This window comes from Carassius carassius, chromosome 38 (genome assembly GCF_963082965.1).
Source record: "Carassius carassius chromosome 38, fCarCar2.1, whole genome shotgun sequence".
In the NCBI taxonomy this organism is placed as follows: domain Eukaryota; kingdom Metazoa; phylum Chordata; class Actinopteri; order Cypriniformes; family Cyprinidae; genus Carassius; species Carassius carassius.
Window position 1 is genome coordinate 11,719,375 of NC_081792.1, and position 26,026 is coordinate 11,745,400.

The 26,026-nt window shown below is 38.6% G+C and overlaps 1 protein-coding gene across 3 annotated transcripts in view; it reads left to right on the forward strand.

Annotated features, from left to right (window-relative positions):
* LOC132119317 (dynein heavy chain domain-containing protein 1) overlaps nt 1-25,432 on the forward strand; it is a 46,665-nt gene extending 21,233 nt beyond the window's left edge. The window contains exons 25-42 of one of the 3 annotated variants that reach the window (XM_059529160.1): nt 507-739; nt 843-1,029; nt 2,677-2,779; nt 5,540-5,689; nt 5,763-5,954; nt 6,033-6,464; nt 6,563-6,977; nt 7,599-7,730; nt 7,817-7,987; nt 8,876-9,054; nt 9,135-10,145; nt 12,285-12,462; nt 12,538-12,648; nt 21,471-21,669; nt 21,739-21,830; nt 21,917-22,066; nt 22,953-23,572; nt 24,813-25,432. In XM_059529160.1, coding sequence (XP_059385143.1) covers nt 507-739; nt 843-1,029; nt 2,677-2,779; nt 5,540-5,689; nt 5,763-5,954; nt 6,033-6,464; nt 6,563-6,977; nt 7,599-7,730; nt 7,817-7,987; nt 8,876-9,054; nt 9,135-10,145; nt 12,285-12,462; nt 12,538-12,648; nt 21,471-21,669; nt 21,739-21,830; nt 21,917-22,066; nt 22,953-23,572; nt 24,813-25,196 — 4,939 coding nt within the window. In that variant the 3' untranslated portion in view covers nt 25,197-25,432. Of the gene's footprint in view, nt 1-506; nt 740-842; nt 1,030-2,676; nt 2,780-5,539; nt 5,690-5,762; nt 5,955-6,032; nt 6,465-6,562; nt 6,978-7,598; nt 7,731-7,816; nt 7,988-8,875; nt 9,055-9,134; nt 10,146-12,284; nt 12,463-12,537; nt 12,649-21,470; nt 21,670-21,738; nt 21,831-21,916; nt 22,067-22,949; nt 23,573-24,812 lie in introns of all 3 variants that reach the window. The other 2 variants (XM_059529161.1, XM_059529162.1) reach the window with 2 other exon arrangements.
* Nucleotides 25,433-26,026: the final 594 nt, after the last annotated feature.

Below are 26,026 nucleotides of genomic sequence, written 5' to 3' on the forward strand. Positions count from 1 at the left end.
TGAAGCGATGAGAATACTGTTTGTATTCTGTTTCAGCCACAACAAAAGGATACGTTTTCTACATGTATTTACGTCTGAGACAGAATAGCTTACTCAGTTTGTGTTCAGTGGATGTTCTCCAAAATGGTGCTACAGTAATGCGGAGAGACACAGAGGAGACAAATTGTTAAATAAAGTCGTTATTTTTGTTTTCTTTGCGTACAAAAAGTATTCTCGATGTCTTTCATACTCTTCTGGACCTTGACAATGCAGTTTGCTTGGCAGTCAAAGGGAGAGTCACATGCCTCCTGATTTTCATTCAAAATATCTTAAATTGTGTTCCAAAGACAAAATGAAGCCTTTACGGGTTTGGAACGACATGGGGGTAAGTGATTACTGACAAAATTTTCATTTTGGGGTGGAGTATCCCTTTAAATATTCAATATTCCAATGTTTTAAATTAAAAATTCTCTGATATCAGCAGGTAACCATTATAGTACTGATATTGTGCATCTCTTTTTGTCCAGGTATTTCAAAAACATCAGAAGAAATACTCATGTATTCCTTCTTTATCCTCTTCTCTGGCACAACTGTGAAAGTCAAACCGTAAAATCTTCAGTTTCGGAGATGCATGTCACCAAGGCTTTGAGTCTCTGCTGTTGTGTAGAAGTGTACCAACCTTGGACCTGTGAGGCTTTAGCTGAAAGTGCTTTGTATCATTTAAAAGCCAGCCATCAGATTCCCAAGACAGATAGAACAGGTGAATCTGTCAAATATAATTCTAATTCTGCTCCTAATGGATTTTTTTGTAATCTGTTTCATGTTTTGAATGAGTTTGTGCCTGTGTGTTATTGCTTTTCTAGTTGCCAGGAATAGCTTAGTGGCTAGCATTTCTGAGGCGATGGCAAGAATACATTTATCGGCTACAAAATATGCTGTCACACTGTTTCGTTTCCAACCGTTTGGCCCTCGGTCCTACGTAGAGTTGATGGTCCAGTTCTCCTTCCTCTGCCACCACCTCTTTGAACAAAGCAGAGTTCAGGATAACCGGTGAGGGGACTGCTAATCCCACTAATGTATTTAAACATACACTACTGTTCAGAATTACTGTCAGTTTTTTTTAGCAAGGATGCAAAAATATACCACCATTTGAACTGATAATAGTAAGAAATGTTTCTTGAGCAGCATATCAGTATGATTTTTGAAGGATCAAGTGACACTGAAGACTGGAGTAATGATGCTGAAAATTCAGCTTTGCCGTCACAGGAATAAATTATATTTTAAAATGTATTAAAATAGAATTTTTTAAAATTGTAATTATATGTGTGCCTGGACAACGAAACCAGTCTTAAGTTGCTAGGGTATATTTTTAGCATGAGCCAAAAAAAACATTGTATGGGTCAAAATTATTTTTTTTATGCCAAAAATCATTATGGTATTAAGTAAAGATCATGTTCCATTAAGATATTTTGTAATTTTCCCACTGTAAATATATCAAAACCTAATTTTTGATGAGCAAAATGCATTGCTAAGAACTTAATTTGGACAACTTTAAAGGTGATTTTCTCAGTATTTAGATTTTTTTGCACCCTCAGATTCCAGATATTCAAATTGTTGTATCTTGGCCAAATATTGTCCTGTCCTAACAAACCATGCATCAAATAAAAGATTATTATTCAGCTTTCAGATGATGTATAAATCTCACTTTCAAGAAATTGACCCTTAAGACTGGTTTTGTGGTGCAGGGTCACATACAGGTGCATCTCAATAAATTAGAATGTCATGGAAAAGTTAAACTTTTTCAGTATTTTTTTGTGAAACTTGTGTATTAAATAAATTCAATGCACACAGACTGAAGTAGTTTAAGTCTTTGGTTCTTTTAATTGTGATGATTTTGGCTCACATTTAACAAAAAACCCACCAATTCACCATCTCAACAAATTAGAATACTTCATAAGACCAATTAAAAAAACATTGTTAATGAATTGTTGGCCTTCTGGAAAGTATGTATTTACTGTACATGTACTCAATAATTGGTAGGGGCTCCTTTTGCTTTAATTACTGCCTCAGTTCGGTGTGGCATGGAGGTGATCAGTTTGTGGCACTGCTGAGGTGGTATAGAAGCCCAGGTCTCTTTGACAGTGGCCTTCAGCTCATCTGCATTTTTTGGTCTCTTGTTTCTCATTTTGACATTAGCCCATAGATTCTCTATGGGGTTTAGGTCTGGTGAGTTTGGTCAGTCAAGCACACCAACACCATGGTCAGTTAACCAACCTTTGGTGCTTTTGGCAGTGTGGGCAGGTGCCAAATCCTGCTGGAAAATGAAATCAGCATCTTCAAAAAGCTGGTAGGCAGAAGGAAGCATAAAGTGCTCCAAAATGATTGTGTAGCCTAGTGAACCAAACTGAGAGACCATTTTGAAGGCTCAGGAAACCTTTTCAGGTGTTTTGAGTTGATAAGCTGATTGACATGTCACCATATTCTAATTTGTTGATAATTTGTCTATGTGCACTGAATTTATTTAATACACGAGTTTCACAATTTGAGTTGAATTACTGAAATAAATGAACTTTTCCACTACATTCTAATTTATTAAGATGCACCTGTATTTGGTGCATTTAAGAGACATTAAAGCAGTATTGTATGAAACTTTTTTTGTGTTTGTTACTTTTTTTTAAACTTGTTTTCATATATTAGTTTGGCAAAGGTTTTAGAGCATGTGAAGGACATGACTGACACAGCTGCAAGGCACACCCAGGATGTTCTGAGCTTTAAGGCCAAATGTGAGGAAAAACAGAAGGTATGTTTCAGCAACAGTTGTTATTAGAGGAGTGTAACAGAGACAGTGGTGTGCCAACTGCTACAAGGTGTTCAAGCATTAGCGGCAGAGGTGGGTAGAGTACCCAAAAACTGTACTCAAGTAAAAGTAAAAGTACTTCTAGAAATATTTACTCAAGTAAAAGTAAAAGTACTAGTCTTGAATAGTTACTTAAGTAAGAGTAAAAGAGTATCGGATAAAAAATCTACTCAAGTAGTTAGTTACTAGTTACTTTGTGTCATATATACTGAGCCTATTTTTATTTAGATATATAGATAAAATGTATGTAATGTATGTGTGCGTGTTTAAATGTATATATTTCATCAGCCTTTACTCCAATTTATGTAATTTATTATAAAACCCTGTCTGTTTACTTAAGTAACAGATATAGGTGTCATGCCATAACATATTTTTAATACGACTGACTTTATATTAAATGTGAATTTAACATTGAAAGTTAATGTGATATAAATATTGCTACTAATCTTTCATTGTTCAGAAAGATAGCAAATAACATTTACATTATTAAAGATAATTTTCACTGACAGTCTAGATTTCAATCACTCTCAGAAACTCCCATTAAAATCACTGAAACTGTTAACACTGTGAAATCAATATCTTAATTAAAGATTCGTACACACATCTGCACTTTGTTGTTTCTGACGAGAGAATTCGCCAGAAAGAGGTATTCAGTCAGTGAGCGAATGAAGGAAGCACCGGCATTTTAGCGATGACTCATCTGAACGCCTCTGATTGGCCAATGCTTTAATAAGCTCAAAAGAATCATGTGTGATTGGTTATAATGCGCAGCGCTGTATAAACGCATCTATCTCTGGCTAAGCGCCAGCAAGCGATCACAGATCTGAACTTAGAAGCTGATGACGTACTCGCACCGGTGTGATTGTATTAAAATTAATAAAATCTTAATCGGCTATTTTTTGTCTTTTGGAAGCTGCATTCAACTTGACTCCCCTCTGTTATAAGCCACACACGTACAACAAACTAATGTCACAGTGGTGTCGTGTACTGTAATCGAATGTACCCCAAGTTATTACCTGTTAAACAGTAGACAGCACACGCGGTGTTCATCTAATAAGGATCTCCATCGCTAGCAAATAATAGGCTTTGCAGATTTGCTTTCAATTCAGTGCAGTTCCAGCCACGTTTTCAACGCTGCTGATGTTAAACGTTACGACTCTGAGTGAACTGCTTCAGTCGCTCAGCGCGTGTGGCAGGGAACTGAACGACTCATTCAAACTGATTCATGAACCAATTCACTCGTTTGCCAATTGGTTTGATCAAGCCTTTGAACAGAATTGACTCAAAAGAATGAATCATTCGCGAATGGGCATCGCTCATTGCCCAGAGAAAAGTAGACAGCGCGTTTGGAATAAACTGAAGCATTTATAACATTTATTGCATTAAGATAAAGTAACGAGAGGAGCGTCGCCCACAGTAACGAAGTAAAAGTACAGATTTTCCCCCAAAAATTTACTCAAGTAAGAGTATAAAGTACCCATCTTTAAATATACTCCGAAAAGTATTAGTTACCCCAAAAAATTACTCAAGTAAATGTAACGAAGTAAATGTAACTCGTTACTACCCACCTCTGATTAGCGGCACCTCTGCTCTGGATGTACCGGCCCATGGAGGCGTGAAAAAATGAAGTGACGTGCTGATGAAGTCAAGAAGTTGGTGTTTATTCCAAAATGTGAAAAACAAAGATTTTCCTAAAGAATGCAAATGATATTTACAGTGTAACTCCAAAACTATCAAAAGAAACAAAAATAGAAAAAAACTGTATAGAAAAAAACTGTATAAAGTTTAATTATACAAACAAAACTTTTGGCTATGTCAATAATTTGACCCAAAAATCAAGCAAGAAACTTCACCGACTCACTCTACGAGCCCCCTTTTACAAGACTGAGAGAAACTCTTAAAAAGTATAAGCCCCTCCCACATGGACTAAACCATTAAATAATTGATGGTAACAAATAAGTTCAAGAAAGACAAAACAATTAAATAAAGATTTAACTGTAACAAAGGCATAACTATTGGAACCAAAAAATATACAACCTTTCAAACAACACAAACTAAATTCATTCTTACTGTTTACCAAACAATCAAACAAACACCAATCTCTCCCTCCGGCATGATACCAATTAAGTGTGCCTTTTGGCGGGAAACGGGTATTTAAAAATGGTGGCAATGTGGTGCCGGGGTTTCTTCTGTTTGTTATGAGTAAATGTTCCAGTACATAAGTATGACTATCTATTTTATGTAAGTGGATGATTGAAAACAATAAACATTTAACATGGTAACCGGTCTTGTTTGTTAATTTTGTTCAACATAAAATTAATGACTCACAAAGTGTTCTACTAAAAAAAAAATGGTGACAACAGGATCAACACTTAAACAATACACAATCAATGACACACACACATACCTGGTGTTAACAGATGTTACATTGCACAAAACAAATGTGTTGTTGTATGAAAAGTGTATGTATGCCCAGTGTGTTGTGTTCTCAGTCCAGTATCATAACCAAAGTCTCTAGTCACAGTGCCCCACTGTGACAAGGAGCAATAGGATGTGACGGAAATTATGTTCAAAAGTGATTTTACTTGCTCAACCATTGAAAGGAAATGGAACAAAGGTTGGACCTTTGTGTCAATAGCTCAGGTCTAAATGATCACAATGTATTTTTTCTCACTATTGTGTGCATTCATGTGTCTGTTGTAGTGTCTGGACCAGCAGCAGGAATCAGTGGATGTGGCATACAAAATCTGGGAACAAACCCACCACCAAAGTTCAAAGGAACAAGAATGGCTTTTCAATCTAGAGGATCAGTCATACCGAGTTCAGCAACAAGTTCAAGGTGCCTTCGAACAGGTCTGGTTTGACTAGTATGATCACACATAAGACACACTGAAATGTGATTTTCACTGTTGCTGGTTTTGTGCAGGTAAGTCCGCTGTACCAAGCAGCTGTGGAGGCACTGCAGGCTTTGAGCCAGTCTGACTTGGATGAGATGCGGCACTACAGGATGCCACCTGATGGATTTGTCATGGTCATGGATCTTATATGCATGTTATTCAATCGTCCATGTGGGTGGGACAGTAGCAAACAACTTTTGATGCAATCCAGCTTCTTTCAGGTAAAAAAAGTAACCTACTGACCCCAATTTTTTTTGTAGATTTGTCTGAAACCTTTCCTTTTGCATGTGCTCTACCAGGAACTGGAATTTTTCGACATATCTAAATTAACCGATGAGACGATTTTTAAGTTGGCTCAGATCACACAGGCACCATGCTTTCAGCCAAGCTCTGTGCGAGATGTGAGTCGGACTTGTGAGTCTTTGTGTCGCTGGGTGAGAGCAGTATATCAGTATGCTTGCATACAGCGCCATATGGCACCTCAAAAGGAAAAAAAGCGCTATTTAGATGAGCTCATGGCTGAGAGTCGAGCGAGGTTGAGACTTGCGAGGCTGCAGGAGGATTCAGAGCGGAAAAGACTAGAAGAATTGGAAAGAAGGCAGGAGCTCAACAGACAAGACATGGAGTTGCTGAAGGCCCAGCTTAGTACTTCAGAAGCTCAAGAAAGGGAGTCATGTGCTGCTCTCAAACAGGTTGAATGTCTCATTAAAGATTGGATGTCAGCAGAAAAGGTATAGCTAGAATTGTTGATGGGTATTTCGATTTCAAATCAAGAATTATTCAAGCAATAATTCAAGCATTATTTGACTCAGATTTTTATATATTACAGGAAGCAAAGTTGGCTAATCGCAGCATTCCAGGTGACGCCCTGCTTTTGGCAGCTGTTGTTACATACTTGGGTCCATTCGGGCCTGATGTTCGACAGGAGCTGCTCCAGAAGTGGCACAAACTTTGTCTGGATGGTGCAATTAATATGAAACTGGAGGATCCGTGTGCAACAATTTTCAGTGATGTCCCCCTTGCAACTTGTGACCACTATGTGGCAATTCCTGTCAGTAAGACATTTCAAATTGCCTTAAATCGAATACTTGGACTAGATCTGCATCACATCCATGGAGATTCCACTGATCTGTTCCGGAGTGTTCTTCTCTGGGGGCACAGATTTGCTTGGGCTCAGCGCTGCCCTCTACTGGCAGATCACAATAAACATGAGGAACCCAGCTCTCAGACATTGTTTCCTCCTGGTCAGTATGACAGCCTGCCTTTATATATCTTACACACTGAAAAAACAAAATGGTTCTAAATAGTAGGGGTTCTTTGGCTTGTTCACTGGAAAAACAATGGTTCTTCATTGGCACTGATGGTTCCTTGAAGAACTTTTAACATCTGTGGAATCTTTCCTTTCCACAAAAAAAAGCGGGAAAAAATTGCTTTATTTTGTTGAAATGTTCTTTACACTAAGAAAAAATTGTTCTTTTAAGAACTGATCACTGAAAGTTCTTTGTGGAGCTCAAAATGGTAATTCACTGCATCACTGCAAAAAACACCTGTTAAGACATTAGAAGTATATCAAGTACCTCTTGATAGTGTTTTGACAGTCTGTGTAGTTGTATGGGTGAGCTCCAGAAAAACAGTAATGAATTGGCTTTGAAAGGATTTTTTGACAGTTACAGATAAAAAATAATAATTATAATTATAAGGAATAAAGAACAAATAACAAACAGGCTCTTGAATAACAAACTCTAACACAATGAACCATTTTAGCATAAAACGTATAAGCATGGTTTTAAATAGAACTGATACTATGTGTAAAGAACCTTTAAAGAAGCCACTTTTTTAGAGTGCATTTTAAAAATATCTTTCAGTTATGGTGAGATTTGTTATAGGTCAGGTTACAAGATGTGAAGAAAAAGCCCATGAGGGGGATAGATATGGACTTATAGTTTCTGCTGATGATCCACAGTTATTTGATAAGCTAAATCATGGAGCAAAAGAAGGTAATCATATGCAAAGACTTATTCAGTTTCATTTTCATATCTATGCTGTAAATGGTTTAAGCTCACTTTGCTTTGATCCACTGCAGGTCTAAGAGTATTGGTGACGCATACTGAACGAGCAACATTAAACCTACAAATCCTTCAGATGTTTGTTACGCCAGCAAGTTCCCCTGGTCAGAGCCACTCTGTTAAACCTGCTCATCCGGACTTTCGTCTCATTATGAGTACTTCCCTTCCAGTCCAAACGCTGATACACGGTGAGAGATTAAGGATGTGTGATGTTGATTTTGCAGGATAGTCAGAGTATGATCCTTTTTGAAGTCTTTGAAGCAGGGCTTTAAAAAAAAAAAAAAAAAAAGTTTCAAACCAAGCACCCCCAAATATGCTGATGGATATAGGACCCCTTTCCTAGAAAATGAAGCCATCTACTGTATATATATTTTCATGTACCTAATCTATAGTAAAATATATTATATTATATTATATTATATTATATTATATTATATTATATTATATTATATTATATTATATTATATTATATTATATTATATTATATTATATTATTTTTTTTTCTAGAATGGAACTGTATTATATTGTAATTGTACTAAACATATTTTAATTATTAATATATTATTACGAATATATTTGCTTTAAATAGTTTTTTCTTAAATACTTTTAACATTGGATTTGTAAACCTGAAGAACAACATATTTAGTTCAATTCAGATTTGTTTGTGTAGTACTTTTCACAGTAAATACTGTTCAAAAAGCAGTTCTACAGAGAATATTGCCTTTCAACCCCCAGTGAGCAAGATAAAGGCAACAGAGAAACTTTGTAGCAAAGTACAACACAAATACAAGCTATTCCCAAGTGCATATATGCCTAGAAAAGATTTCACAAAATTAGATGCGGATTTGTTTTTACTGTTAAGACTGTAAACAGAATAAATTGAAACGAATCTCCTGAAAATATATGAATCATGAATCTGAATGAAAATCTTAATTTTACATTTTAAACTTGACATCCCTGAAAAATATATGTGTGTTTTCCCTCACACATTTTCATGGACTCTAGTTTAAATAGCCTTGCTATGAGGGGTTTGCCTTGTGTTATTAATCCATGTTATTTCCCAATTTTTCTGCTAGAAATTCACACTTCATTCCTGGAGGAGGTTCAAATGATTGATCTTTCCCCAAGCACGTCTGAAGTTCAGGACCTTTTCTTGACAGAACTGATGCAGACCGTGTGTTTAGAACTGTGGACTCTACATCGTCAAATTCTAACAAAAAAACAGACACTTCAGCATGAACTTTTTCAAAACAAGGTTGGCTGGTGAAGAAGTTTAGATTTTTTTTGGAAAGCTTTTTAAAATATTCCTAATGTCCATTTTTATTATAATTGCAGGTTTCCTTGATGGACTATGTCATGCACGCATCCACACCACTTCTCCAGGACCCCAACTTCCTTCCACTCGTGTGTATGTGTCAGAGTGTCTCTCTTGAACTTGAGACAGAAATCAAGGAACTATCCCAAGAGATAGATCAGCACAAAGCCCTGATGGCTGATTTTTATCGCATAGCAGAGCTTGCCACAGCCCTGTACAACGCTCTGCAGGATGTGGCCCAACTTTCCCCATGTTATCTTTTCACTCTTCATGGTTTCCTGCTCACTTTACGGTCAGCTTTACCCCTAAAGAGCCAAGACATGAGCCTTCATAGAATGATGGAGTCCACAGCAGTCATATCTGAGATTACCTACAGGATTGTGTCTCATGTCTTTTCTCAGTATAAACCCCGCTTGTTCAAGAGCCATTCCACTTTATTCAGATTATTGGTATCTGTTGCTGTTATTGTGCACAATGAGGGATGCCCTGAGGTAGAACGAGTCACTTTCCTCAGAGGATTAAGCAACTGGAAGTCTTCAGAGCATTTTTTATCACCGTCTGCACAGTCTGTGCCCGAGCTGCCGAGCTGGATTCAAACATGCGCTCGAGATGATATTTATCTGTTAGAGAGGATTGAACCCTTTTGTGGCCTTGTATCATCTCTGGTAAATTCATCCAAGCTATGGCGAGAATACCTGAACTTCCCTTCATCCACAGTGATTGGACCGGTCCCTTGTCAGTCTCACTCTCATTTGTCCACAATGCAGAGGGCTATTCTCTGGAAAACGCTGTGTCCTCATTGGCTAGCAGCAGTGGAAGAGGACCTTGAAGCCTGTGCGCAAGGATATTTGCTGCATTCATATCCTGGAGATCCTCCAATGAGCTCTGCGGAAATGATCTCCAGCCTTTTGTCTAAAAATCAAGGTCCTGTTGTTGTACATTTACCAGATAAAAATGAAGAAATGCCAGTAAGCATTCACCCTCTCCACTTGATTTATCAAATTGCGCAGTGCCAAGTGGACAACAAAGGGGTAAGTTACTGTAGCAGTTGTTAATGAGATCTAAAACAACTAAAAATTGTTTTTGGTAACTAAAAAAGAAAGAAAGAAAGAAAATTTAATATAAATATTAAATTAAACTTAAATAAAAAATGGCAAATGTTGCCTTGGCATGTACTAAATTAAATTAAAAATTAAAATTAAATGTATGCATTTAGCAGACGCTTTTATCCAAAGCGACTTACATTGCATTCAAGCTAACAATTTTCTCCTAACATGTGTTCCCTGTGATTCGAACCCCCAACCTTGCGCTTGCTTTAATGCAATGCTCTACCACTTGAGCTACTAAAATTACTAAAACTAATATAAAATAAATTAAAGCTAAATAGAAATATAGATAATAATACAAATTACATTAAATTACTAAAATTTACACTAAAGTGAGTATAAAATGGTAAGTTACTGTTGCAGCAGTGTTGTTTTTGAAAAAAAGGTTTTGCTAATTAAGATAAAGCTGAAATGAAAAGAAAAAAAGAAAAATATCATTCTTCATACCATTCTTCCCAGTTTTCCCATCACACATGAGCTTTGACAGGCAGAAAATATAAAAAAAATATAATGAAGAAAATATCTGAAAAGTAAAAATAAAGTTACTAATAGGTTTTTAATAAGCCTATAATTTAAATTTGATTAGGTGTCCTTGCATTGATTTGATAGGCTAGCCAGGGTTATATTAGTTAACTAAAACTAAATTTAAAAAAAAGTCATTACTACACACAACAAAACTGCTTAAAATTTAAAATGAAAATGGAAATTCAGAAGTGTGATTCAGTAAGAACTACAGAAGTATTTTAATAGTGTGCAGCTGATATTTTTAAGCCCAAAGTATACTTAAAGAGTAACTAAACCCTAAACAAACTTTTTTTAGTTAATGATCTGTAAGAATGGGGCTTTATTAGTGCTGTTCATTGATTCGAGTAACTTTTTTGACATTTGAGTATAAAGTGTTTTAATTCTATACTATATGGTGTAAAACATCTGAGTGCTGCCCTCTTCAAGTTGAATGGTGGCTACTGCAGTTGAGTTTTCCTATTGGATGTCAGCGGTGGCAGGTGATGTAAGCAGTTTCCAGCTCACCACGCCCCTTGGTACGAGCTACCACGCCCTCGGCAGTATAAAACCATCTTGTTCCGTCAAAATCACTGCAGTGAGCCAGGAGTTGGAATTGCGATTATTGAAAACGATCAGGATAGAGTATTTTAGCATCTATTTAGCTTAGCATTTATATAGTTATTTAGATTATTTTGTGTAGCCTATGTAGTTAATTAGCATAGTTATTAGTGTAACGTTAGTATTGTTAGAAGCATAGTTAATTAGTAGCATAGTATTGCATCAGTCAGGATAGCTTCAAGTTAGCATAGATTTATTTACAGTGGTCAGGATGGTACGTGGGTGTAGTGCTGCTGGTTGCAACAGCACTGCTAGACTGCATAGTTTTCCAGCAGACTTGAAATTTAGGCGCCAGTGGTTGCATTCACTTGACCTGGAAGACCGCGAGTTCCCGCCTAGAGCAGGAGTGTGCAAACTGCATTTTACGCGGGATTGCTTCTCCAACGCAATGGAGGTGGAAATGGGCAACTCTTAAGTTTTGATGCAGACAGTAGCATATGCATACCGTCTGCCAGTGCATAGATTTTCAAAGTTAACTCCATGTACAACCATGGCTCCCTCCCTGATGTTGTGATTTAGGCTCATTTCTGAAAACCAAAAGGTTGCTGTTTCGATTCCTTCAACATTGTTGCTAGCATTGTTACTCAAAGGTGCTCCAGGGGGATTGTCATTGTAACAAGGTCATGGCATTGTTCTATGGATGTCACAGAAACATATATAACTGGCCTGGTCATGTGGAAGTAAATAAAATCTAATTCTAAAAGTCAGAGCTTTGGCCTAGTGGTTAACATATGTGCCCTGTGCTGCTCAGTCCAACATGTGACATTTCCCCTACTCTCCTCATTATTTCCTGACCTTTCTCTCTCCCAATCAATAAAATCATGGCCTTAATATGCTATGGGACAAGGGGTGATCATTAATTTTATAATAAACTCATTATTTTTATTATGAAATAAAACTATACTTTTAAATTATGTTGCAGCCTGTCATTATTGTCAACAGGTGAAGCTGAGTGTTATTTCTTTCGGGTCTGGGTGCCATCGAAATGCTGTTCTCTCGGCACTAGACAGCGCTGTCCAGAATGGCCACTGGTTAGTCCTGAACAACTGTCATCTGCTGGACTGCTGGGATGTCAGTGTTGTGAACAAGTTAACACAAGTAGTGTACAGCACTACAAAAGGTGACTCTAATAATGATACAAACTTCATTTACAAGACTTCATTATCTCATTGTAAACCACCTGGGAATTTGACAGATTTGGAGACAGATGGCGGGCTTCTAAATGCTGAAATTACAGGAAGATTTGTGCATCCCCAGTTTAGACTGTGGCTAATAACCAGAAGTGACAGGACTCGCTCAGTCCCAGGTAGGCAATGCTCTGCTCATTACACATCATGATGGCTGAAATACCTGTGCCATGGTATAATGAATACTGTCAAAATGAACCATATTTATTTCCTTAACACAATGTAGTCTTATTGTTAATAATTTGTGAGTTATTTCAAAAATATATACAAATAATATAATTTGTCTTCGTAATATTTCTCCAATAGCCAAATATTTGCATAGGTGCTGTTTAGGCTGTTGTTGTGGGTAATGTAGCCTTTCTAAGATTTTTTAATAGCTAACAGTTATTTAATGCCATATATAAATATGTTAAAACCTCAAAACGGACTCAATTTAATTTTACCTGTATTGACCTCACTTTAGTTTCCTGAGGTTTGTCTTTTTGGAAAAACTATAGGATAGTGCAATCCAAGATGGCGCCGCACATGGCTGCTTCAGTGCTTGGCTCTCCAGTGTTTGTACTGTTTTTGTTCGTTTTTCCTGTTTTTTGTTTAACAAACACGATCAGTTTCACCAGGGATGAACTGCTGAACATTCGGCAGAACACACCACATGATATTTTTCCGGATTTCTATTATACAGACGTTTTACTGAACATTGTTATCGGAGGAGCAGCGGCGCTGATCAAGCGCTTCAGGACGCGCAGACGGGGAAAGCGAGATTTCGAACGCCGTTGCCTAGCATCCATCTCGCAAATCTCAGCTCTCTACCCAACAAAACGGACGAACTCCTTCTGCTCTCTCGGACAAATAAGGATTTCTCTCACTCTGCTGCTCTGTGTTTCACGGAAACCTGGCTGAATGACGCCATACCGGACAGCGCACTCCATCTGCCGGGCTTTCAGTACACTGAACGGTGGTGTACAGATGTAACTGTGTTAAAGAAGATGTGCTGTCCTGATCTAGAAATGCAGTTTATCAACTGCAAGCCGTTCTATTCGCCGCGGGAGTTTCACTCGTTCATTCTGGTTAGTGTTTACATTCCACCTCAAGCGCATGTGAGCTCAGCTTTACAGAAACTCGCTGATCAGATCACAGACACAGAACAACAACACCCGGACTCTGTTTTAATCATTCTTGGGGACTTTAATAAAGCCAATCTCTCCCGTGAACTGCCAAAATACAGACAGCATGTTACCTGTCCCACCAGAGACAGTAATATACTGGACCACTGTTACACCACAATAAAGGATGCATATCACTCTGTTCCACGAGCAGCTTTGGGACGTTCTGATCACTGTCTGGTTCATCTTATACCGACCTACAAGCAGAAACTTAAATCTGCTAAACCTGTAGTAAAGACTGTGAAGAGATGGACCAGCGAAACAGAGCAGGATTTACAATCTTGTTTTGACATCACAGACTGGAGCGTTTTTGAAGCTGCTACCACCGATCTGGACGAACTCACAGAGACTGTAACATCCTATATTAGTTTCTGTGAGGATATATGCATTCCTACCAGGACTTATTTAACATTCAACAATGATAAGCCATGGTTTACAGTAAAACTCAGACACCTTCGTCAGGCCAAAGAGGATGCCTACAGAAATGGGGACAGGGTCTTGTACAATCAGGCCAGGAACACACTGAACAAAGAGATTAGAGCGGCTAAAAAGACCTACGCTAAAAAGTTGGAAGACCAGTTTACTTCCAACGACTCTACTTCAGTTTGGAGAGGACTGAGAGCCATCACAAACTACAAGACACCATCCCCTTGCACTGAGGCTAATCAACGACTTGCTAACGACCTGAATGAGTTTTATTGTAGATTTGAAACCCCCAACACCCACTTTGACCATCTCCCTACACAACCATTAACACCTCCTGCAATCCCCCTCTCCATACCTCCTGCTCTTCAAATCTGTGAAGATGATGTGCGCCAGGTCTTCAAGAAAAACAAAAGAAGAAAAGCACCAGGCCCAGATGGCGTTACACCAGCCTGTCTGAAAATCTGTGCTGACCAGCTGGCCCCCATCTTTTCACAGATCTTCAACAGATCTCTGGAGTTGTGTGAAGTGCCTTCCTGCTTCAAACGCTCCACCATAATCCCCATTCCAAAGAAACCCAAGATAACAGGACTTAACGACTACAGACCTGTGGCTCTAACGTCTGTCGTCATGAAGTCGTTTGAAAAACTGGTTCTGGCTTATCTGAAGGACATCACTGGACCCTTACTGGACCCCCTGCAGTTTGCGTACCGAGCAAACAGGTCCGTGGATGATGCAATCAACATGGCATTGCACTTCATCCTGCAACATCTGGACAAAACAGGGACTTATGTGAGGATCCTGTTTGTGGACTTTAGTTCGGCTTTCAACACCATCATCCCAACAACCCTCCAGACCAAACTGACCCAGCTCTCTGTTCCTAGCTCTATCTGTCAGTGGATCACCAGCTTTCTGACAGATAGGCAACAGTTAGTGAGACTGGGGAAATTCATGTCAAACAGCTGCTCCACCAACACTGGTGCCCCTCAGGGATGTGTTCTCTCCCCTCTGCTCTTCTCCCTGTACACCAACGACTGCACCTCTAAAGACCCCTCTGTCAAGCTCCTGAAGTTTGCAGACGACACTACAGTCATCGACCTCATCCAGGACGGTGACGAGTCTGCTTACAGACAGGAGGTTGAGCAGCTGGCTGTCTGGTGCAGTCTTAACAACCTGGAGCTGAACACGCTCAAAACAGTGGAGATGACTGTGGACTTTAGGAGAAACCCCCCTGCACTTTCCCCACTCACCATCATGAACAGCACTGTGGCTGCAGTGGAGTCATTCAGATTCCTGGGAACCACCATCTCTCAGGACCTGAAGTGGGACAATCACATTGGCTCCATTGTGAAAAAAGCCCAACAAAGGTTGTACTTCCTTCGCCAGCTGAGGAAGTTTAACAAAGAGATTAACCTGCCACAGGAGCTGCTGAAACAGTTCTACTCAGCCGTCATTGAGTCAGTCCTGTGTACTTCAATTACTGTCTGGTTTGGTTCAGCTACAAAATCAGATATCAGAAGACTACAGAGAACTGTTCGGACTGCTGAAAGGATTATTGGTGCTCCCCTGCCCACCCTCCAAGAACTGTACACATCCAGAGTGAGGAAAAGGACTCAGAAAATCACTCTGGATCCCTCACATCCAAGTCACCCCATCTTTGAACTTTTGCCATCTGGCCGGCGCCTCAGAGCCGCAAATACAAGAACAGCAAGACACAAGAATAGTTTCTTCCCCCAGGCAATCTACCTCATGAACAGTTAAATGTTTCCCACTTAAACTTATGCTTATGCAAATATATCCTTATATTTCCTTAATATATCCTTATATTTATTTGTTACCCCTCCATCCTAGAACATTCCTGCATCTCACTCAATCCTATTCCATTATCATTTATAGCACAATTGTTTATACACTTATTTATTTGCCAATTTGTAAATCTCCTGTAATTTATTATTTTTTTTTTTTGTATGTGTGTTGTTGTCTCTGTTTACTGGAAGCTTATGTCACTAAAACAAATTCCTTGTATGCGCAAGCATACTTGGCAATAAAGCTCTTTCTGATTCTGATTCTGATTCTGAGAATAAATTGTCAGAATATAAATGAGAGCTGAAATCACTGTGATATAATTGACTTTACACTACTGTACAGATTCCTTTTTTTTTTTTTTTTGATAAATGAATACTTTTCAGCAAGGATATATTAAATTCATCAAAAGGGACTGTAAAGACATTTATAATTTAACAAAAGATGTCTATTTCAAATAAATGCTGTTTCTTCTTGTGGAGATCCAGGTCGCTCCGCTTAGATTATGTTTTTATTTACTTTTTTTACCTACTTTTGCTTTCTCTTTTTACACACATTACCTCTGCACTGATCATATACGACAAAGAAACACTTTTGGACATTGGACACCGCTTCACTGACCTGTTTCAGGACACTTTATCCTCCAACCCATCGTGGCCATCTGAGATTCTCCGGAATGCCGAGATGAACAATGGCCACCTGAATAACCACCCGAGGCGACGGATCAAGAAACACTGCGGGAGATGTGCTGGGATTCGCAATAGACTGAGGAAAAGAGCACACGGCCCTCCTTTACCGAGCATTCTGCTCGCCAATGTCCAGGCTCTGGAGAATAAGATGGACGATCTTAGAGCCAGAATAAGTTTCTAACGGGACTGTAACATCCTTTGTTTGTCTGAAACGTGGCTCACGCCCTTGGTCCCGGGCACTGCTGTAACGCCGTCTGAAAACTTCTCTGTTTTACGGATGGACAGGACAGCCGAGGCCGGCAAATCCAAAGGCGGAGGAGTGTGTTTCATGATTAACAAGAAATGGTGTGACCCCAGGAATATCTCCACTCTGTCACGCTCCTGCTCGCCTCATCTGAATCATTTATCCATTATTTGCCGCCCATTCTATCTGCCTCGGGAGTTTTCATCGATCATCATAACTGCTGTTTACATCCCACCACAAGCAGACACCGGTTTGGCTTTGTCTGAGCTTCACGATGCTCTCAGTGGCAACATCAACAAACATCCTGACGCTGCTATTATCATTGCTGGGGACTTTAACAAAGCCAAACTCAGGCAAGTTATGCCTAATTTTTATCAACATGTATCCTGTCCAACCAGAGGACCGAATACACTGGATCATTGCTACACTCAGTTTAAGAATGCCTACAAAGCTCGCTCACTACCGGCTTTCGGCAAATCAGACCATGCCGCCATTTTCCTCACACCGGAATATAAACAACAAAGCATCGTGCTATGCTCTCCGACGTGCAGTAAGAGCCGCCAAACATAGATACAGGGAACGCATCACATTTCCAGCTAAATGACTCCCGACGCATGTGGCAAGGACTAAGGACCATCTGTGCCTTTGGACATAAATCTTCTGCAGAAGTGCAAGCAGATCCGTCGCTGGCTGACGAGCTAAACACTTTCTACAGCCACTTTGAAAGCAATCTAAGCAGTGTGAGTCTGCCGATCAGCGCGTCAGGAAGAAGCAGTCAGATCAGCGATCATCATGCAATCACCGTGTCGGAGGACGAGTTTCGGAGGGCACTAAAGCGAGTGAATGTAAGGAAAGCAGTCGGACCTGATGGGATTTCTGGCCGTGTTCTGCGGTCCTGTGCTGATCAGCTCGCTGGTTTGTTTACATCCATTTTTAATGAGTCTCTTGCTACATCGGTGGTTCCCACCTCATTCAAAAAATCTGTCATCATCCCTGTGCCTAAGAACAATAAACCCTCTTGTCTGAATGACTATCGTCCAGTTGCCCTCACATCAATATTCATGAAGTTCTTTGAGGGACTGGTTAAAAACTTAATCTGCTCCTCCATACCGGATACTTTGGACCAGACCTGGGCATATTACGGCCCACGGGCCACATCCGGCCCTTTGTGTGTCCCTGTCCGGCCCCGGCCCAACATAGATTATAAAAATATCTATCGTATTTTCCGCACTATAAGGCGCACCGGATTATAAAGCGCATAGAATAAAAGATACTGCAGTCAAACTCGAAGCGTCCGCATGAGCGCGAAGGTAATAAAAAAACTAATATCCGTCTGCTCGGGCAGATCCGTCTTAACAGCGCACTCAGCGGAGGCTCGCGCTCTGTTGCCAGGCGACAGTGAAGTTGAATAGCAACAAGTGGTGTTACCCTCAAAATGTCCGCACACGCTAAGAAAAGAAAAGTTGATAATGAATGTCGTGTTTTTAACAAGACATGGACTGCCAAGTACTTCTTCACAGAAATGAAAGGTAACACTGTGTGCTTGATTTGCGGTACACAGGTCACTGTGTTAAAAGATTACAATTTGAATCGGCACTACACGACTAAACACGAGGATAAATACAGAAATCTGTCTGAAAAAGAGCGCGCAAGTGTGTCTGATGCGTTGCTAGAAAAACTGCACACTCAACAAGGACTTTTTACAAAACTTCACACCACCAGAGAAGCAGCCGTTAGGACAAGTTATGTCATTTCTCACAAAATCGCCAGAAAAAGTAAGGCATTTTCGGACGGAGAGTTTATTAAGGAGTGCTTATTGGACTCGGTTGCACTGATGTGCCCGGAGAAAAAGGACGCGTTTGAGAACATCTCACTCTCCCGACGCACTGTGACGAGGCGGGTTGAGGACATCGGTGGAAACTTGGAGCTTCAGCTGAAGAACAGAGTTGCAGACTTTGACTGTTTTTCTCTGGCTTTGGACGAGAGCTGCGATGTGCGTGATACCACTCAGCTTCTCATCTTCTTACGTGGAATGACTGCAGACTTTTAAGTCACGGAGGAGCTGGCATCCATGCAGTCAATGAAAGGGACAACCACTGGTAATGACTTATTCAAAGAGGTAAATGAATGTTTGGACAAGTTAGGACTGAAATGGGAGAATCTGGCAGGTGTGACAACAGATGGTTGTCCAAATCTGACTGGGAAAAATGTCGGTCTTTTAAAGAGAATGCACGATAAAGTTACAGAACTTAATCCTGTGCAGAAATTGACATTTTTGCATTGTATTATCCACCAGGAAGTGTTGTGTAAGACAGTGTTAAAGATGTTAAAGATGAACCATGTTGTTGATGCAGTAACCAAAACAGTTAACTTCATCAGAGCGAGAGCATTAAATCACAGACAATTTGTTGCTCTTTTGGAGGAAAATGAGATGGAACATGGTGACATCAGCTACCACTGCCCTGTCAGGTGGCTCAGCCTAGGCAAGGTACTGAAAATTAAATTGCACTGATTCAGTGATTGTTTTTGTTTTATTTGACCTGCGCACCACAATTTCACTTAGCCTAATATAAACAGAATTTTATTTTAGTTTTATTCTACTGATTACCAGTACCAGCTATTCATAATATATAATTAAGGGAATTGTACAATGGAAGAAAGCTGAGCAGAATTAAGTGTTATTGTTTGTGTGGCCCTCTGACACGATTCAGGTTTCTCATGTGGCCCCTTGTCAAAATTAATTGCCCACCCCTGCTTTGGACCCTCTTCAGTTTGCATATCGCCCAAACAGATCCACAGATGATGCCATCTCTCACATCCTGCACTCTTCTCTCACACACATTGACAGCAATAACAGGAACTACGTAAGACTGCTATTTATTGACTATTGCTCAGCTTTTAATTCTATAGTCCCCTTAAAGCTAGCTTATAAACTCATAGACCTCGGCCTGAATTCTTCACTCTGCAACTGGATTCTTGATTTCCTCACCGGCAGACCTCAAGTGGGGAAACTAGGCCAGTACACCTCCAGCTCCATCACCCTGAACGTAGGAGCCCCACAGGGCTGGGAAATTAGGTAGAGGTAGATGAGGTAGAGAAATTAACATCATGGTGCCAGAACAACTGTCTCTCTCTGAATGTGAGCAAAACTAAAGAACTGATTGTGGACTTCAGGAAGAGACAGCAGCAGCCCTATACACCTCTTATGATCAGCGGGACCCCTGTGGAGAGGGTGAGCAGCTTCAAGTACCTTGGTGTAAACATCTCCGAAGACCTGACTTGGACTACTCACATTCAAACACAGCTTAATAAAGCCAGGCAAAGACCATCTGCGACAGCTGAGGAAATTCAGGGTCTCACCAGCAATCCTGATAACTTTCTATTCTGGGGCTATAGAAAGTGTATTGACTCAGTGTATCTCAGTGTGGTATGGGAACAGCTCCAGTCAAGACTGCAAAGCCCTGCAGAGAGTTGTGCGCTTAGCTGAGCGCATTTCAGGGTCTGCTCTCCCCTCTCTGCAGGACATCTATCTCAAACGCTGCAGAAGCAGAGCTGCTAAAATCATCAAAGACTCCATCCACCCCAGTAACCATCTTTTCACTTTGCTGCCATCTGGTAAGCGCTTCCGTAGCCTAATGGCAAAAACCGAGAGACTCAGGAGGAGTTCCCCCAGGCCATCAGGCTCCTAAACTCAAAACCAGCCTCTTAACATCCTCATGCCTCCACTTAATGTACACTTTATCAGTAAGATATTCATCATTCACTACCTCACATAGACACACTGACAGTGTCACCCTGTTTGCACATTTGCTTCTTGTACATTCCTGTGTATCTTAATATTTAAGACTACAGTATGATGCACATATGCACATTGTACATCCCTGTATATCTTAATATTTAAGACTACAGTTTACTTTCAAGAACATTATTTTGCGTTCTATATTTAATTCTACAATATACATCTTTTTTTATATTTTATTTTTATATTTTTGTTGTTTACTTTTATTTCATTCTTATATAGCTATATTTATGTATATTTTCATCTGTGTTGTTTTCTTTAATAATTGCACTGTCCATGGAGCGGACCTGACTCACATTTCACTGCTGGTTATATATGCTATATATAATTTTGTATGTGACGAATAAAAATCTTGAATCTTTTTTTCACTTTCTAGTTATCAAAATATCCTGAAAAAATATATAATAATAATTATTATTATTGTTGAGAATAAGAAATGGTGCTTGAGCCGCAAATTAGCATAATGATTTCTGAAAGATCATGACATGTAGAGTAATGATGCCGAAAATTCAGCTTTGCATGACAGGAATAAATTATATTTTAAAATATATTCAAATAAAAAACTGTTACTTTAAATGGTAATAATATTTCACAATATAAAGTTTTATTGCATTTTCAACCAAATAAATGCAGCCTTGATGTGCCAAAGAGACTTCATTCAAAAACTTTTATAGCTCCCAGAATTTTGCATGTTGGTATATGTGACAAGAGCAGGTCTAAATAATAAAAAAGTGTTCCTTTTTAGAGAAAGTAAATCAGTTGATTTCTGTCTGCAGCATACAAATGCTGTCTAATGTGTATAATCTTTCATCTGATACAGTTGCAGTTAGGATTAGAGCCCTGCACTTGGTGTGTGATTCCTCCTGGGACCTGAAGGATGAGTTGTGGTCTTCAGTAAAACAGACACTCCCCTTCTCCTCTCATGAAGACACTGTGTACACTCAGTGTGCTGTCCTGCACTCTGTCCTGCGGCAGAGACAAACATTCAAACACCTGGGCCAAGCACGGCTTTACCTTTGGTGAGGATTTTAAACAGAATTTGTTGTGCAAAAGTTATGAAAATAACTCAAACTTTATTCCATTTATAGGTCTCAAGAAGATCTACTTGCTCTGATTGATGCACGTCACCGCATAACCAAACACTGTAGTGACCCTACTGGAGCATTGGAGTACATAGCAGGTACAGCTAGGACATTAAATGCTTTAAATGCATCTCTCCGGTTCAGTATGAACTTGATGATGTTGGTTGAACTGCTTTCTCAACAGGTCACCTGGTTTATGGGAGCCACGTGTCAGACCATGAAGATCGAGCAGCTGTGCAGAGTGTGATTAGGGCATGTCTAAGAGAGCCGTCTACATTATGTGGACGTGGCAAAGACATTCTCTCCGATATCATTAACATTACAGGAAGATTTGGTATGCAAACACACACTATCACTTAAATTTCCATGATAAACTATAACTATATAATAATAAAGCTTTAATGTTCATATTATATATATATATATATATATTTCCACAATATTAGAAAACCTGGATATACTGTCTGTGGTTATTTTGTTATTTCTAGACCTTGAAAAGTCATGTAAATCAATCCAATCTTAAACAGCCCATGGTAATTATAGTTAAAACTAAAATTATTAAAAAAAAAAATATTAATAATAATAAAAATAATTACTTGAAATAAATTTGATGTACTAAAATGAAAACTGAAATAAAAATATATAGACCAGTTTAAAAAAAAATTACTAAAACTTTACAATTAACATGAAAGCAGAAAATATTTTTAAAAATGTATAATTCAAAATATTAACAAAACCTGTAATATTATCTTTAACACTGAAACAGCCATGTTTTTTTTTTAATGTAAAATATCCTTTTTTTCTAGTTATGGCAATCTCTAACATATTTTGTTGAGTAGAAATTAAATAAATAAATAAATCCTTATCCTCCATGTACAGTTAATCACAAATGACTGGAAGAGTCATATAAATCCATTGGTTAGAAAAAGTGGGAAAAAAAAGTGGTTAGAAAAATTTCTGGCTTATAATTATTTTAAATTATAATTATCTTTTACTATAATTACTTATTTTAATATATGGATGCTCCTAGTTTCTGTGTTCTTGAAGACAAAACTTTTCATTACAGCAGATGTACTAGAGGAATCTGTTACATGTTAGCCTGTATGGGGCACTGGTGGGCCTCAGGGTCAAAAATGCTGAAAACCACTGCTATGTTTTAAACATCTATGTTGTACTTAAATCTTTCAATTAATTGTCACACACTCATATTTTTGCAGAAGCTGGTGGTCTGTTGAAAGACTTGAGGCATTGTATTCAATGCATTACTAGCAGTACAGACCCATTCATTCTGGGCTTTAGTCCAGGTATGGCAAGTGAACTGGTGAAGCTAAAAAGTCATAGACTCAGCATTCTACTGCATCAGTCACAGAATATCTATGTTGATGTCAGAGGAGACACCAGTCTTTTCATGCAACCTCAAGAACTTCCAGACTATAGGACAGCTTGGGAAAGGCTGCTAACTTTACAAGACAAGTTGAGGAAAATGGACATTGGCATGGGAATGGAATCTGCTTCTCTTGGTCCATTGCGTTGTTTCTTCCAGGCAGAGCGGGATGCACTGGATGCACTGGTGTCTTCCCTCCTTTTAAACAGTTTTCAGCCAGTTAAATATAACATGACAAGCTCCACTACTGCGTATCTAACATCATCAGCTCTCTCAAGGCTGGAGACTCAAGCAGAGCAGCTCAGGTCATACCTGTGGGAGGAGTCATCCAGTATTAAACCTTGTGTTTATCGACTGGCTGCCTTTCTCAGTCCCAGAGGCTTTCTGGCAGCGTTGATCAGAGATGCTGTCCGTATCCAAGACGAGGATATCAGTCTTTATGGCTTGAATTTTAAGGTAAATCTCAGTTTCTCAAACACAAACTGAAAAAAAACAAAACAGAATACCAAACTGTTTGTTTGTTTGTCACCAAATCCTTATCCTCAATCCTAGTCCAGTTAATCACAAACAACTGAAAAAGTAATAATTTCATTGTATAACATTCCTTCGGTTAAAATTTAGCTCTTAAAAATTCAGGAATTCTGAAATGTAATCTTTACTTTTTGAAATAAGGTAAACCTCAGATTTCCAAAAACTAACATAACACTAATAGTCACCAACATATAATTTGAAATATAGGTCAAAGCACCTCTGAAAAAAATAAAATAATAATAATATATATATATATATATATATATATATATATATATGTATATGTATATGTGTGTGTGTGTGTGTGTGTGTTTGTGTGTGTGTGTGTGTGTGTGTGTGTGTGTTTGCAACCATTTTATGACAGGGTGAATAAAATTTGTTTATAATAATAATGAATAATATTTATAATATTTTATTTTATTTTGATTAACATTTGTTTTATATCAAGTAGAGAAAGTGTTTCTTACGGGTTTAGTTTGAGTTAACTATAAAAACCCTGCTTAGCATAAATTAAGCAGTCAACTTGTATTTAGCATTAGCTTGAAGAATGCAATCAACACTTAAATTTGTGTAGATTTTATGGAGAATGGTGAAATACAGACATTTGATGTTTAAATCTAGCTGATACTTATACTAGATTAAATTCATGTTATTCAAACAGATGGTAGGAGGTTGGAACTCCATCGCCACTTTCATTGGCCAAGGACTGGCCAAGAGACAATATGACACCGTTAGTTTTTGTAAACTTCACTTACTTTTGAAAATCCAGCATTTATTTTATCCTGATAAGTGACCATTGTCATAGTTGTAAACACAACAGCTTTCTTCTGCCATGAGCAGGTTTGGTGTCTCATTTGATTTGTTTTCTGGTGGACTGTTACCAGAATGTGACAAACACACACGTCCCCCGGAAATCCTGTAGAATTCAACCAATCAGATGATGACTTGAAAATGCTAAAATGGTTTCCATTTTGTGTGCCTTATACATCAGATGTTCAGCCAGTGGTCTGTTGACTATTTAATAGTTTACAAAACATATAGTTCTCACTTCATACAAAAAAAAAAAAAACTTTAATTAAAAAAAAGTAAACGGACACCAAAGTGTGCTGTATTCAAGCAAATTTCCACATGATTTACCCATCTTGTTTCTCATTTTGTCACTCAGGTGCTTCATGATATGGTATCCCTATCCTCTCCACCCTTAAGTGGTGTTTTCCTGTCTGGACTGGAGCTACAAGGGGCACTGTGGGATCCAGGATCAAGAGTTCTTAAAGACACGGAGTCCCCCAATCCTTCCCCTTTCCCAACCCTCTGGGTCAGTGTTGAAGAGAACAAACGTGACCGGACCTGTTCCTCTAAAAGCTCACACTGTAATTCCTCATCCCAGCCTCTGTACTGCTGTCCCCTGTATGTAGACAGACAAACTGCGGATGGAGGTCAAGATCTCTCCGATGACAATATTATCATCCATGTTCCACTTGCAACAAGGTTAGATCCAATCCTCTGTGCTATGAGGCGTGTTAGGTTAACTAGTACTCTCTTACAATAAACCCTGCGGTAAATGGTGAAAAAAAGCATATGCTCATATTATGTCATCATTACTAAATAGTTATCTTGCAGATTTATCTTTCTTTAGAGTAAACTTGGAAATATCATTCAGATTATCATACTTTTGTTGCAGTACAGTACTAGTAGACTTTGTAGACCACTTTCGGTCATTTTTAGCATTTAGTATACATTCACGTTTGTGAATAAAAATAAATAAATAAAGCAATTTTCAAATCAGCCCCTATGACATGAACAGTGCATGTGTGTGTGTGTGTGTGTGTGTGTTTATATGTAAATAAAAAAAATAAAAAAATAATAAAAATATATATATATATATTTATATATATATATATATATATATATATATAAACATTGGCTCACACCAAGGTTGCTGACTTTTGGGGATGTACGTAGAGTTTAGTTGAAGGCTTTGATGCTTATGTTCATAACAGCCTCTGGATCAGCTTCCTCCTACCTCATACCTTACAGATCTGTGTGGGTGGAGCTCATGAAGCCTGTCAAGAACATGTCCATGTCATATTTCACCCCATAATCAAAAGAAAAAAGAAAGAAGTGATATTTTACATCTGCGGCTGTAGCTCTCAAATCTCATTTATGCATGTACACATTCTAACCTGGTCAGATGTCTTTGCTTATTGCATGTCCAGGTGAGATTTGTGACTTTTATTTGATAATGTCAGCTGATAACAACTGGAAATGTTTTGTGATGCTTCATCCACACCACTAGATGTCAGTACACGTTCAATATGACCATATCTGCCAGTGAAACATAAATATTACCAAATCAGGACTTGAGCAATAAAGACTGCC